Source organism: Muscardinus avellanarius (genome assembly GCF_963383645.1).
Source record: "Muscardinus avellanarius genome assembly, chromosome: 13".
Taxonomy (NCBI): Eukaryota; Metazoa; Chordata; class Mammalia; order Rodentia; family Gliridae; genus Muscardinus; species Muscardinus avellanarius.
Window position 1 is genome coordinate 81,857,674 of NC_137799.1, and position 14,843 is coordinate 81,872,516.

Sequence of the window (14,843 nt, forward strand, 5' to 3'; positions counted from 1 at the left end):
CGATCTCAAAAATGAACAAAGCTAGAAGATAAATATTTTCTGATTTCAAACCATATAAAGCTACAATAATTGAAACAGTGTAGTACTGTTCTAAAGGCAGATATATAAACCATTGGAGTTAAATAAAAGCCTAGAGCTAAATTCTTTCATATATTGTCAAGTTATTTTTGACAAGGTTTCCATGAACATTTGGTGGTGGAAATAATAATCTTTTAACTAAATAGTGTTGAAAAATAATAATTACATGAAAAAGAATAAAATTGGACCCTTACCTAAAACCATATACAAATACTAACTCAAAATAGATAAAAGACCTAAATATAAATCTTAAGACTATAAACTTTTAGAAGAAAATCTGGGTCATAAAACCTTACAACATTGAAATTGGCAGTGATTTCTTGGATATGATTTCAATGGCACAGGCAAGAGAAGAGTATACAAACTCCCTTAAAAAAAAATATTGTATATCCAAAGACAATGTAAACAGAGTTAAAAGTTACTGATTGAATGGGATAAAATATTTCTAAATGCTATATCTGAAGGTATATTAATATTCCAACTAGAAATCCTAAAAATTAACAACAATAAAAGCAAACAATACAATTTAGAGATAGGTAAAAGACTAACATAAATAATGAATCTCCACAGATAACTAATCTTAGTTGTCTGTTGGATGGAAAATCTTGTTTCTCTGGTTCTGGTGTGTGTTACCTATTTCTTCTTTGTAGTTAATCTCTTTGAGTATTTTCTCTAGCGCTGGTTTTGCAGACATAAATTCCTTCAGTTTCTGTTTGTCATGGAAGCTTCTTATTTCTCCATCTAATTTGATAGAAAGTGTTGCTGGGTAGGAAATTTTTGGCTGGATGTTGTTTTCTTTCAGAGTTTGGAATATGTTACTCCAAGCCCTTCTGGCTCTCATGACTTGGTTTGGGAAGTCTGGAGTGATTCTAATTGGTTTGCCTCTGAATGTCACTTGGCCCTTTGTTTTTGTTGCCTTTAAGATTCTCTGCTTGGCTTCCACATTGGTCATTTTGACAATTATGTGGTGTGGGGATCCTCTTCTCCGATCCTGTCTAAAGGGAGTTCTATAAGTGTTTTGGACCTGTTTATCAACCTCTTGCTCTGTGTTTGGAAATTTTTCTGCTATTACTTCCTTGAAGAGATTGTTGATCCCTTTGGTTTCACCTTCTTTTTCCTCCTCTATTCCAATTATTCTTAGGTTAGCTCTCATAAAATGGGGCTATATTTCTTCAATGTCAGATTACTGCTGTCTGATTTTTTTTTCTAAATTATAAATAGTGCGTTCATTTTTGGAGTGATTATCTTCTAGGAGCGAGATTCTATTCTCCATGTGGTCTAATCGGTTGTTTATACTTTGAATTGAGGCCTTTACCTCAATTATTGCTTCCTTTATTTCTTTTAGACTCTCTAAACTCTTTTCGAAAGTTCTGTATTATTTCTATAGTTATATTCCTGATTTGATCTTCTGGAGATCTCTGAATTTCTTTGTTATCAGGTTCTAATAATATGGGGTTGTGGGCATTCATTACTCTATTGTTGTTCCTTTTTCCCATGATTTCAGAATTTTGTGCCTTCACTGGGTCACTACAACTTCACTTAGGGTGCTCTGTATCTCGAGTCTGGTAATTTCCGCCACCACTACACCTTTACTGGGTTGTATGGCAAATCTCAGACCCAGGGAGATAATCGAGGCTGCACGAGACCGTGGAGGTTTCGGGCTGAGCATTTTCCCATGGGGAGCTGCGACTAGGGTGTGGTATCTCTGCCACCGCTACTCCTTTACTGGCTTGGACTCCAAAATCTCAGACCCGAGGAGATTTTCTAAGCTGCACAAGTCCCTGGGAGTGCAGTCCAGGGATTTCTCCTTTAGGGGCCGCAATTTCGCTCATGGTTATTGTGCACGCTGATCAGGAGCTGTCGCGGGTGTGGTGAACTTGTTGTAGCTGCTGGCAATATGGTGCCGCTACCACGCCCTTGGCTGTGAGGCTGGTGTATTGTCTGGTTTTGAGCTCCATTTTGAGTCCCTGGAAGGCGTGATGAGCTTGGCCACTGGGAGTTTTAGATGTTCTTTGCACTGAAAGAACTGCTTAATTACACCCCAATGATCTGCAGGTGCTCACTTCAGCTCCTTCATTACCTTTCCTCTCTGGAGCCTGGTGCTGTGAGGGAAGATAGTGCAGGTGCGGCTCCACCGCCACATTGCGGGCTTGATTTATTTTTTGGTCTATGGTTGTTCTAGTCTTTTTTTCTCTGTATCTTGTGTTTACATTTTTAATTTCTCTGCTGATAGTGTTTTCTGGCTATGGAAAGCACTGATTTTGTGGCAGTAGAGATCAAGTTTTAGCAGGACTCGTAAATGCTGCTCTTCCTGGTCCCCATCTTCCCAGAAGTCTCTTAACCCAAATTTTCTAATTCATGAAGCAGTCATGTTCTAGAAGTTTGTATGTTCATTGTTTAAGCATTTTGTGGAACTTCGCAAGAGAAAAAAATAACATTAGAATGCTTATTTGCTGTCAGTGAAAGGGATAAGAGGCCTTAATATTTTAATTGGTACATTTGGTCATTTGTTATTCATACATAGAAATTGTAATTTTGTTTTTCAGAATGATAGGATTGACTGTTGGTTTTGATAAAAAGGACATGATGGATGTAAAGTATAGAAAAGTCAGAGATGGTTCAGTGACTGATGCAGTCTTTCAAGAAATGTATATTTGTGCAAGTGTGGAATTCCTGCTGACTGTTGCAAATGTTTTCCTGGAGTCCTACACTATGGGCACTGCTGTGGAAACCAGTGTTCAAACGTGGACTTCTAAAGAAGAAGGTTAGTTACCAGATAAAATTTAAGTGCTATAGCAGTACTTACTTTGATTAGAATAAATGTATTAATAAATTAATATCTTTATTTCTCAGAGTAGGAGAAATTGGTTTCTGGAGGATGTGCAGTTTGCATTTTTTGAAGGTGCAAAATATTGAGTCCAACTGTTATGAGATATACATTAAAAATAAGTAATTGTATTTCTCTTCAGGAAGCAATTTGAATATGTTGTAAGAAGGAAACAAGGAAGAGGAATAATGACATGGTCATTCATTTAATTTTACATATTTCATTGTGATATAATAGACTGTCAGGTTGAGATTAGAAATTAGATTCCAGCTTTGCCATGAAATAGTGGAGATTTTTGTCCCACATTTTAATTTATTTAAATTTATTCATTTATTTATTTATTTTGGTGGTACTGGGGTTCCTGGAAACCCTTCTACCTCCGGGCTACACTCCCAGACCTATTTTATCCTTTTTTTTTTAATTTGGAAACAGGGTCTCTTAAGCCAGCACGGCTGGCTTCGAACCTGCATGATCCTCCTGTCTCCGCCTCCCAAACGCGGGGATTACAAGCGTGCGCCAGCATGCCTGGCTGTCCCACATTTTTTTCATGTTCACTTGCCTATAGCTTCTTCAAATCTTTTTTCTTTTTGTTGTTGTTTTTGTGGTACTGGCGATTGACCTAGGGGCATTCTACCTCTGAACTCTCATCTCCAGCCCTATTTTTTATACTTTATTTTGGAACAGGGTCTCACTGAGTTGCAGAGGGCCTCACTAAGTAGCTAAGGCTGGCCACGAACCTGCAATCCTCCTGTCTCAGCCCTCCCAAATGCTGGGATTACAAGTATGCACCACACCCTGGTTTCAGATAATTATTAAGTGATTTGGAGCTTCGTGGTAGAGCAGGTATTTAGTATGCTTGTGTATCTGTGTTCTGTTCCTGGCACCACACACACCAAACAAACGAACAAACAAAAAAAAACTTTGATGAGATTTCTTTGGGATCTGGGATTCTTTTATATTACTTTTTACTTAGGATGAGTAACATTTTTTTCATAAATAATGTTACTCTTAATATGTGTATCATATTATAATATTAAAATACTAATTCAATACTAATAATATTAAACATACTAGTTTTTTGTTTCTGTTTTAGCACCTATACAGGAATCAGAGAAATGGGAAATGAACATTCTTATTAAAAATCCTGAAATTGTGTTTGTGGCCGACATGACAAGAAATGATGCTCCAGCCTTAGTTATTACAACCCAGTGTGAAATTTGCTGCAAGGGTGACATTGAAAACAGTACAATAACTGCTGCCATTAAAGATTTCCAAATCAGAGCATGCCCATTTCTTCCAGTAAAGAGAAAAGGCAAAATTACTACTGTGAGTTTACTCTTTAGTCATGTGCTTAATTATAAACTTTTAATTTAGTATTTATGTCATTTTTGGAAATGAAAAATGCCTGCATTCTTTCCAGCCTTGCTCTGTATGATACCTATTTTTTTTCCTGCTCGAAGAGCCTAATTTAGACTATCATTACACTTTTGAAATATCGTTACACTTTTGAAACTCATTTTTATTTTCCAGATGCTCTTCATTGTTTGTGTTGGTTGGTAGTATTCTTGCTAAGTTCTGAGAAGTTGCATTTTTTCTTGGCACTTCAACTAAGATCTCATGCTGACTTTATATTTTTTAATTTCAAACTTTCTTTTTATTTTTAAAACTTTCTACCATTTGTTTGCTCTGTTGTTTCAGTTTTATTACTTTAAATTATTTATCCCGTTGGGATATTTTTGCTCAGATAATGTATTTTTGTTTGTCTCCGTATAACTTATATTTAATCTTGAGTCATTTGCTTTGATATACTTCATATTTGAATTTTACTTTCTAGAAAACACTTTGTTTTCTTTCTTTTTAAAACTATAATTCTAAAAGGTCATCTGCAAAGACTCCCAGTAATTTTAAAAATACTTGGGAAAAAGTTTAAGCTTCTAAAGGAGTTATAGAAACATCAATATTCTATTACCAAATACAAATATAAGCTATGATTGTAGTCAATTATATATAGTACATAAATGCATATGTATTGGCTAAGTATAAAATAGACTACTGCCTTAATTTGCAAGGTTTATGGGTCATCACTAAGACCAGAGAGGAAATAAGGGTTGGAGGTATAGCTCATGTGTTAGTATACTTTTCTACAGGTCCTGGGTTTTATCCCTGCACCACCACCACCACCAAGCAAAGAAAAGAAATAGAAAATTGGGCATACTGTTTTACCTTATGACATGGAGTTTCTACTTATATTTTTTCTGTTCACAGACTTTTAGCTTTAATAATTGAATAAAACAATATGTCTACACTTATCTGTAATAGAGGATGGAAATGTCTCTTTTTTGATCTGCCTTATACTCAGACAAAATTTCTTTAACACAAAAGAGTAAGATACTATAGAAGAGTGGAATAGAAACTAAAGTGACAACTAAAGGTCATTTGTAAAGTACATGTAAATGTTTTTTCCTTTATCCACACAAGTAATCCATATTTATCTTTCTTTTCACCCATAGAACATATGTACCTCCTCCTCAAGGAATATAATTTCAGTTCAAAGTCCAGGACTTGTATTTCTATTTTAGATCTGCACGTTACTTCTATTTATCTGGCAATCTGTGAAATAATAGACACTAAGATACTGCTTTTCAATGTAACATACACATACAAATGCAGACCCCACCATCATACTCACAATTACAAAAAAAAAAAAAAAAGATTTGGTGTAAGGAAAAGATAATTCAGAAACAGAATGGGAAACACTTGGTAGTCACAAATAGGCTATCCAAGACCCTTACTCTGTCAGCAGAGATTAAATTTGTCAAAGTTCCATTCGCAGAAAATGACCGCTATTAGAGATTTGTGACTACCAAGTTCTTCCTATTCCTTTTTCATGGGCATGTCTTTCCCCTCTGAGAAATTCTTTACGATTATCTTCTGTAGGCACATGTAAAGTGGCTGTTATCCTTTTGGGGAACTGCTCTGTTTTTATGATATCTTGCTGAGTTGGTTACTCAAAAATTGCTTTAACAGTTGGATAATAATGGTCTTTTGCATGCCATATACTGATTCTTTGGCGATTCTTAATTCCTTAAACATTGACTTTGCACCTGGATAGTTCCATGTGTAAGTAAAATCAACCAAAGCAATTATTTATTGGTAGTTTTATTTGCTAGAAAACTGGTTTTCTATTTACATAGATCTGTATTCTGCCTATCCTTCATTCCTACTTAGTAAAAGATCTAACAGTGGGTTTCTTGGGGAGGGGGGAGAAACATCTATTATCTGTTGTTTTTATGGGTTTCCATGCTTGTCTTAACAAAAATTGCCAGAAAAGCAATTGGAGGCACAGTTTTATCTCTTGCTGAAGCTTCTGATTAAAGCTTAGGTCTCCTCAGTGTTAGCCTGTTTTCCTTTCTCTTATAAAACTTTCAAACAACAGAAGGAAGAAGCTAATATACATTATAAAATAGTCCAGATCTGTCTGGTGAAAATATTAAGCTCTTTTTAAGTACATGATCTAGTTCTCTAGTTATCATGAGGAATGGTTTTATCAAATACTTTGCAATCACATAGTTAATGTTTTGATTAGCTTTCCTTTTAGTCTGCCCAAAATACCTGGTTGCCACAACTTAGAGGAAGAATGGCTTATTTGGCTCACAGTTTTAGAGGTTCTGGCTGGGACTGCTTTGATTCAAGGCAGAAATCATGGTAACAGCTGGGCGTGGTGGCGCACGCTTGTAATCCCAGCATTTGGGAGGCTGAGACCGGAGGATCGTGGTTCTCAGACAGCCTCAGCTACTTAGTGAGGCCCTCTGCAACTTAGACCCTGTTTCAAAATAAAGAATAAGAAATAGGGCTGGGGATGTAGCTCAGAGGTCAAATACCCCTGGGTTTTATAACCAATACCTCAAAAAAAAAAGGAAAGAAAAAAAAATTACGGTAACAGGGTTCATGACAGGGGAAAGTTGTTCAAAGTTGTGGCAGCTTGAGGGAGAGAGCAAAAGGAAGGGACTATGGACATCTATAACCCCCAAGACCACACTGCCAGGGACACACCTCTGCCAGCCATGCCCATGTGAAGTTTTCTGCATGTGGGACCATGCTTTCAACACAGGAGCTTTGAGGGGACATTCTAAACCCTAACACTATCACTGGCTCCCCAAAACTCATGGCCATATCACAGTGCATTCTACTCCATCTTCAAGAGAGTCTTAGCAATTCCAGCACTCCTTAGGATTCCAAAGTCCAATGTCTCCTCTGAGACTTAAGGCACCTAAACTCTTGGCTGTGAACCCTTATAAAAATAAACAAAATTTCATGCATTTAGTATACAGTGTTACAGAGTAAACATTCCTATTCTAAAAGGGAAGAATGTAAGGAAGGGATAGGCCCAAAGCAAGTCTCAAATACAGCAGGACAAATATGCAATCCTACAGCTCCAGTTGAGCATCCAGGGCACATGGTGGTGAAGCACTAAGTATCTCCATTGCTGATCCTTGGTCTTGACCTGCCTGGCTGACTGAAACATGTTTTAATTGGATCAAAAGCCAATTAACATGTTTTAAGTTCTAGGCAACTTGCATGTATTTTGCTTTTTCTCTTTTTTCTTCCTTTCTTGTGTGTGTGTGTGTGTGTGTGTGTGTGTGTGTGTGTCTGTCTGTGCATGTGTGTATGTGGTACTAGGGATGGAACCCAGGGGCATTCTGTCTCTGAGCTACATCCCCAGCCCTATTTTTATATTTTATATTTAAGCAGGGTCTCACTAAATTGTGGAGGGTCTCCTTCCACCCTCTAGGATTAGAGGCATGTGCTACCATGCCCAGCTTTCTTTTGTTTTTTTTGTATGTCTTCTCCAAAACAAAGAGATAATGTAAGTTTTATGTTTAGAATCTAGGATTATGTATTGTGATGTAGTTATAATTTTCTATCCTTGAAGACTATATAGTTTATATAATCTTTATATAATTATAGATTATTTAATAGTATACTGAATTTGGATTTGACTTCTATATCTGGTTCTGATTTAGATTTTAGGTTTTGTGTTAAAAAAGAGATGAGATTCTGGATTTTTTTAATCAATGAGGAATAGATAAGATATATGATAAGAGAAAGAGTCAGATGGTAAGATTTTGGGCACTAGGCAATAATGAGATGAGACTCTTGAGAACCTCAACAAGAAGTAAATATACTTTACATTTATGAGGGACATGAGTCATGTTGGGGAAACAGAACAAGGCAGAACTCCCCTTAACACAGGAACAATTCAGTTACTTTATAATTATACTATAGGATTACTTAGAAAGTTTAATTTATGTTTTTATTGCCTTGCCTTTTGTAGCTTTTCCTAATGTAGATTAGCTTTTCTCATTTCAGTTTTACCATGGAAAATATGATAAAATTCTTTACATATTTAAGCATATTTAAAACGTTGAGGTACAGACATGTGTGCTACTTTTCTTTTGCCATGTGATGCCATTTTATCTGAGGACATTGTCAGGAAAAGGGGGGCCGTACCAGAATGAGCTGATGCTAGCACCATGCCCTTGAGCCTCTAAAACTCTCGGAATCAGTGCTCTTTCTCAGAAATATCTGTCTTTCTTATAGTAGCAGCCACATTGCTCCTTAATGTTTTGCATAGTCTTATAGGCATTGCCCTTGAACACTTCAGCTTAGCACATCTTTTCTCAGATGAAGCCGTTAGATACCCAGTGAGCCCTCACAAGTTACTATGATAAGAGTGAGGATATATTGTACTTGGCAGATAGAGTCAAATAAATTGGAGCTGCTCTGGTCAGCTTGTTGAACTGAATTCCCTTGGAAAATACAAGTAGGAAAAATTCAGCATCTTGGTTAGGGAAATATACAGTGGAAATGCCAAAGATCAAGGCTCTTGGAGTTGCTTAGGATCTCTTGTGAGATTCCCATCAGTTTGTCATCTTAGCATCAGTCTTCTGAGGACTGATTTGGGCAGGAAGCTTTCATCTCTCACCACACTGGCCTCTGCAGAGGACCGCTATAATATAGATTCTGCAACAGGAGGAGACCAGAGAGAAGAAATATATCACCAATGATGGAAGCAGCAGTGACTTGGAGAACTCAGAATGAATTATCACCACTTTTATATTTCACTGGTCATACCAACACTGACACATTGTACAAATTATTGGAAGCCATTTTCCAAGATGGCTCTCATGTATAGCTAAAAGTTTTATAATCATTTCTGTAAGCCAACAATATAATGAGATAAAAATGTCTGCTATTTAGTTTATCCTCAGTAGTGTATGTATCGATCAATTTGATTTTTCTATGCCCAACCAATTGTTAAATATTTTGATTATTATTCCTGGGGATAAGAATTATAATCTCTATTTTATAGATGTTGAGTATAAGATTTCTAGATCCCACTTCTTCCTCAGATAATTGCCAGAATGGGGGGAAGGTTTCTTTTTACTTTATTATGTTGATATTATTGCTAATAACTATTAATACTTCCTAGATGAATAAAGAGGATATTGAGTTTTGAAACATTGTTTTTATACAGTAATTGTTACTAACTTGTCTATTTAATATAGCTATTACTAGGAAAGTCTTTATGTGGTGTTTTAATACTTGAATGTTAATTTAGTGGTATTGATTTTTCTGCCCCAGGTTTTGCAACCCTGTGACTTGTTTTATCAGGCTACTCAGATTGGTACAAATCCACAAGTGATTGATATTTCAGTAAAATCTCTTACACTAAAGGTAAGTTAAAATATAATCATATCTTTAATATACTTTAAAAAATTAGCAAAATCTAGAAACAACTATTATAGCAAGTCTTTTAATCATTAAATAAGCATAAGATCAATATGCTTGGAAATTATTTTATGAAACTTTGTTTACCAAGTATTATTTAGTATATATCTTATAATGTTATTCTGTTTTATTGTTGACACTATAGTTAATAGCTAATCCTTATAATATAGATAGTTGAAGTTATACTTGATCAGTTTACTTATAATCATGTAAATATTTAACAATGTAAGTTAGCAATTGTAATTTTCAAATTAAGGCAATAAATTATATTTCTTCTTTCATGACAGTAATATCACTGTGATCATTCAGCAAATACATTTACTATATGTTGAAATAAAATTTTTCCTTAGGTTTCACCAGTTATTATAAATACCATGATTACTATAACTGCAGCACTTTATACAACTAAGGAAACCACTCCAAAAGAAACTACTTCTTCTACAGCACATTTATGGGAAAAGAAGGATACAAAGAGTTTAAAAATGTGGTTTCTTGAAGAAGCAAATGAAGCTGAGAAAACAGCCCCCACAGCTGAACTGGTGCCCACAGGGGAGATGGTGAAAGTGCACATCGATTCCATTTTTATAGTCCTCGAGGCTGGCATTGGCCACAGAACAGTGCCTATGCTCTTGGCAAAGTCCTGCTTCTCAGGGGAATGCAAAAACTGGAGTAGCCTCATAAACCTCCACTGTCAGATTGAGCTGGAAGTAAGCATATCAGTATTTTTTCTAGTTTTTATGACAGATAATGCTACATATAAAATATTTTAGGAATCTTATTTAGCTATTTAAATCGAGTTTATTGTAAGTATGATGTTGGCTTACAATTTTTGGGATAAAGTTTAAAATTTATGCCCTTGCCTTTTTTTGTATATGTGTGTGGTACTGGGGATTGAACCCAGGGTAATTCTGTTTCTGAGCTAGACCCCCATTCCTACTTTATTTTACTTTTGTTATTTTGAAACAGGGTCTCATGAAATTTCTGAGGCTATCCTCAAATCTGGGACCCTCCTGTCTAAGCCTCCCAAAGCACTGTGATTATAGGTAACACCACATCAGCTAAATGTTCTTTGTGGATGCTACTTTTTAGAGTACGTATCCATATCTAGCTTATATTTCAATTGAGTTTATTAACCTCAAAGGTGATACATTAGTAGACAGTTTATTAGATTCAAGATTCTTATTTTTAGGGATTAAAATTGAATAAATTTTTCTTTAAAAGAATAATAGACTAAATTTCTGAGTATGTAGATAATTTCTTCTAATACAAAGAATTAGAAGAAACATTTTGCTTTGGAATTTATCTACATACAATCATCTTCAGGGCTGTTTTGGTTTTAATTAATTGACTGCTGGAAACTAATCCAACACTTTATTTTATAAAAGTGAATATGAAAATTTATAAGCTTCTGTATTATTGAAATGTGTCAACATAGAGTTCTATACTAACAGAGATAAAACTGACTGTGACTTTGTTAAATGTTTAAATCTGGTTATAATTGTGAATCGTTTGCAGAGGATTTGATCTAGGATGAAAGAGGCCCAGGGCATTCATACACTCATTGGATCTTATGGCACTCACGTTCAAGGGTTTTCAAGTCAGTGAAGGAAGACATGTTTTAAAATGTCAGTAATACAGTTAGGTATGTGGTGCATACCTGTAATCCCAGTGCTTGGAAGGCAGGCTAAAATAGAAGGATCACAAGTTAGAGGACAGCCTATTAGCAACTTAAGACCACCAGCAACTTAATGAGATCCTGCTTCAAACTAATAAAATAAAAGGAGTCTAAGGTATAGCCTGAAGTTAGAATGCTTCTCAGTTTAATTCTTAGTACTAAAAAGAACAAAAAAATGGCCAGGCGTGGTAGTGCACACTTGTAATCCCAGCACTTGGGAGGCTGAGACAGGAGGATCGCACAGGTTCAAAGCCAGCCTCAGCTAAGTGAGGCTCTCAGCAACTTAGTGAGAACCTTTTTTCAAATAAAGTATTAAAAATGTCTGGGAGTGTAGCCCAGAGGTAGAAAAGCCCCTGGGTTCCACTCCCAGTACCACACACACAAAAAAAGTCAGTAGTGTTTGTTGACAAATGAACATGCTATTTGTTGACAAATGAACATGCTATTTGATGGTTAGCCTAGTCTAGAAGTCAAAGAAAGGTGCTTAAGATTTTATCTGGACAGAATTGTGATGAGTGTATATGGACCATAAAGCTAGCCAAATGAGGAAGGTGTATCTGTAGAAAGCTGGTGCTACTGAGTGATATGCTGGGATAGTCTTCATGCAGAAGAAATAGCATGGCTAAAAGGGTGTGGTGGTAGGAAAAGGCCTAGGAGATCATTTTTAAAAATAACAGAATATTTGATTTAAAAAATGAAACATTTTCAGCCAGGTATGGTTGGAGTGCAGCTGTAATTCTAATACTTGAGAGGCTAAGACAGGAAGCTCAAATCACAAGTTTAAGGCCATCTTCAGCAACTTAGCAAGACCCTATTTCAAAATAAAAAGTAAAAAGGACTGAGTGTGACTCTGAGGTAGAACATCTCTGGGCTCAATTCCCAGTTATTAAAAAAAATAAGCTAGGTGTAGGGGGCGCACGCTTGTAATCCTAGCATTCTAGAATCTGAGATAGGAGGATCACAGTTCATTGACAGCTTCAGCTACTTAGTGAGGCCCCTTGCAACTCAGACCCTGTTTCAAAAATAAAGAATAAAAAATTAAGGCTGAGGGTGTAGCTCAGAGGTAGAATGCCCCTGGGTTCCATACCTAGGACCACACACACACAAAATTCTCTTTTTAGGTTCATTATTATAATGAAATGTTTGGCGTATGGGAACCTTTGCTTGAACCATTGGAAATAGATCAGACTGAAGATTTTAGACCATGGAATCTCGGAATCAAGGTACATACATATGTATGAGAGGGGGGGGGATAGGTGTGTGTGTGTGTGTGTGTGTGTGTGTGTGTGTGTGTGTGTGTGTTAAAGACTTCATTTTCTTAGAGGAGTTTTAGTTTCACAGCAAAACTGAGATGAAGGTATAGATATTTTCCATATACTCCTTGCTCTTGCACAAGCGTAACTTCAGTATTATCATCCCACATCAAAGTATAATTGAAGTCTGAAAAATATTTTGAAAAATTGAGTGTGGCCACTTACATTAGACTTTAATTAGGACAAAATTGAATTTTTTTCATTGTGAACCTTAAACACATGCTTCTCTGCTTGACCTCTGAATATAATTTTCAAATCCAAGGCAGATGCCATCCACTCTGTATAACATTAATTATATATTAGACATTGTTCAAAATAGTGTATCTTTTCTTTAATTCTTACAACAGCACCACAGGAAAAATAGTTTTTATCTTCATTTGAACATGTGAAGGTACTAAGACCAAAGAGGTTAATGACTTCTCTAGTAATAGCTACAAAGTGGAAGAGGTCAGCTACAAATTTAGAAACTTTACAAACTCTTAGAAACTTTACAAACTCTTAGAAAATTTACAAACTCTTAGAAAATTTACAAACTCTTAGCTGAGTTTCCTTTGTATTCTGATCAAAACGTCTTTCTGTTTGTCCATCTATCCATCCATAGAAGAATATATAATATTTGCTTGAAATATATTGTGAATTTATGTAATAGCAAACATTAGGACTTTGTAGGTAGATGGAATTATGCTTCTGAAACAAGAGATTACAGGATTACTAGCATTTTTACTGCCTACTAATGGTTGAGTCAACCTGAAGACAAATTTTCAGGAACTTAAAGCCCGTTAAAGCAAAAACAAAAGTAGTGTTAAAGTTATCATTTAATAATCTAGATGTTTCAGATGAAGAATTTGGATAAAAGCATTTGTTACTTAAATGGGCAGGGGATCTATGAATCCTAAAAAGAGATAAATAGTATTGATTTTTAGGAGTCGTGTTGTGCTACTTGGATCTGACTTTGAGGTCCCTAGGTTTGTTATCAGCATGACTAATAGACTAAATTACTTTTGGTAATGTTGCTTTGAAATAAGTGCTTTTAATTTATGCCACATATACTTTAATAAAAAGGATTCTCTCTTTGAAATTGTGCTTGCCACATCACTGAGGATCAGATTATTTTTTTCCTCTTAATACTGCCCCTGTCCTATGTGACTATGGTTGGTATGTTCAGTTAATTTCAGTAAGGCAGTAAAACACATAAAATATGTTACTTTTTCTAATGGTATTATTAGATTTGTGTGGTTTGTTTTTACTTTGCAGAATGAGTTATACAATGTAATTAAAATACATTCTTATTTGTCATAATTTATCATTTTAGATGAAAAAGAAAGCAAAAAAAGCCATTGTTGACTTAGATGCTGAAGAAGAAAACTATAAAGTTCCAGAATATAAAACTGTCATCAGTTTCTATTCAAAAGACCAATTAAACATTACATTATCCAAATGTGGCCTTGTAATGTTAAATAATTTGGTCAAGGTAAGCAAAATTTGAACCTTATGTGTTGAGATATACTAATCTAACTTGGCCCTTTTATTGAACAAACTTACTGCTAACGTAGTTACTTGTCATGTGTCCCTTTGTATTCTGTTCGTCCTTTAGTTTCCATATTTTACTTAAAAAAAACTATCCCTTTATTAGGCATTTACAGAAGCTGCTACTGGATCTTCAGCTGTCTTCATAAGGGATCTAGCACCGTTTATGATTTTAAATTCTCTTGGACTTACTATCTCTGTTTCACCAAGTGATTCTTTTAATGTACTCAACGTTCCTATGGCAAAATCATATACACTGAAAAATAATGAGAGTTTAAATATGGATTATGTACGAACTAAAGACAATGATCATTTTAGTGCAATGACCAGCCTAAGCAGCAAACTCTTCTTCATTCTTCTTAGTAAGTGATGTATTTCCTTGATTAACCTTTGTTTGAAAGTACCTTTTACATGACATTTTACTAATTTGCAGTGCTTACGATGCTGTTTGTTTTAATCTTTAATAGGTTGGAAACATTTTTCCCTTTTGCAGTGCTTTGGTTCCTTTCATCATTAAATTCTTATGTTCCAAATTCTGCCCCCAGCATTATTTAGACCTAGATGATGATAATTAACTGATATATCTGAAAAGTGACACAGGTGGTTGGAAAGGTTAAAGACCAAAAAAATA

General features: G+C 35.4%; 1 protein-coding gene across 1 annotated transcript in view; it reads left to right on the forward strand.

Annotated features, from left to right (window-relative positions):
- Positions 1–14,843, forward strand: part of VPS13A (vacuolar protein sorting 13 homolog A) — a gene marked incomplete at both ends in the record, with an annotated part of 250,174 nt that overhangs the window by 123,768 nt on the left and 111,563 nt on the right. Inside the window, 7 exon segments of the mRNA XM_080708999.1 lie at positions 2,625–2,842; positions 3,999–4,231; positions 9,551–9,643; positions 10,048–10,404; positions 12,494–12,595; positions 13,998–14,156; positions 14,319–14,574. Coding sequence (XP_080565125.1) covers positions 2,625–2,842; positions 3,999–4,231; positions 9,551–9,643; positions 10,048–10,404; positions 12,494–12,595; positions 13,998–14,156; positions 14,319–14,574 — 1,418 coding nt within the window.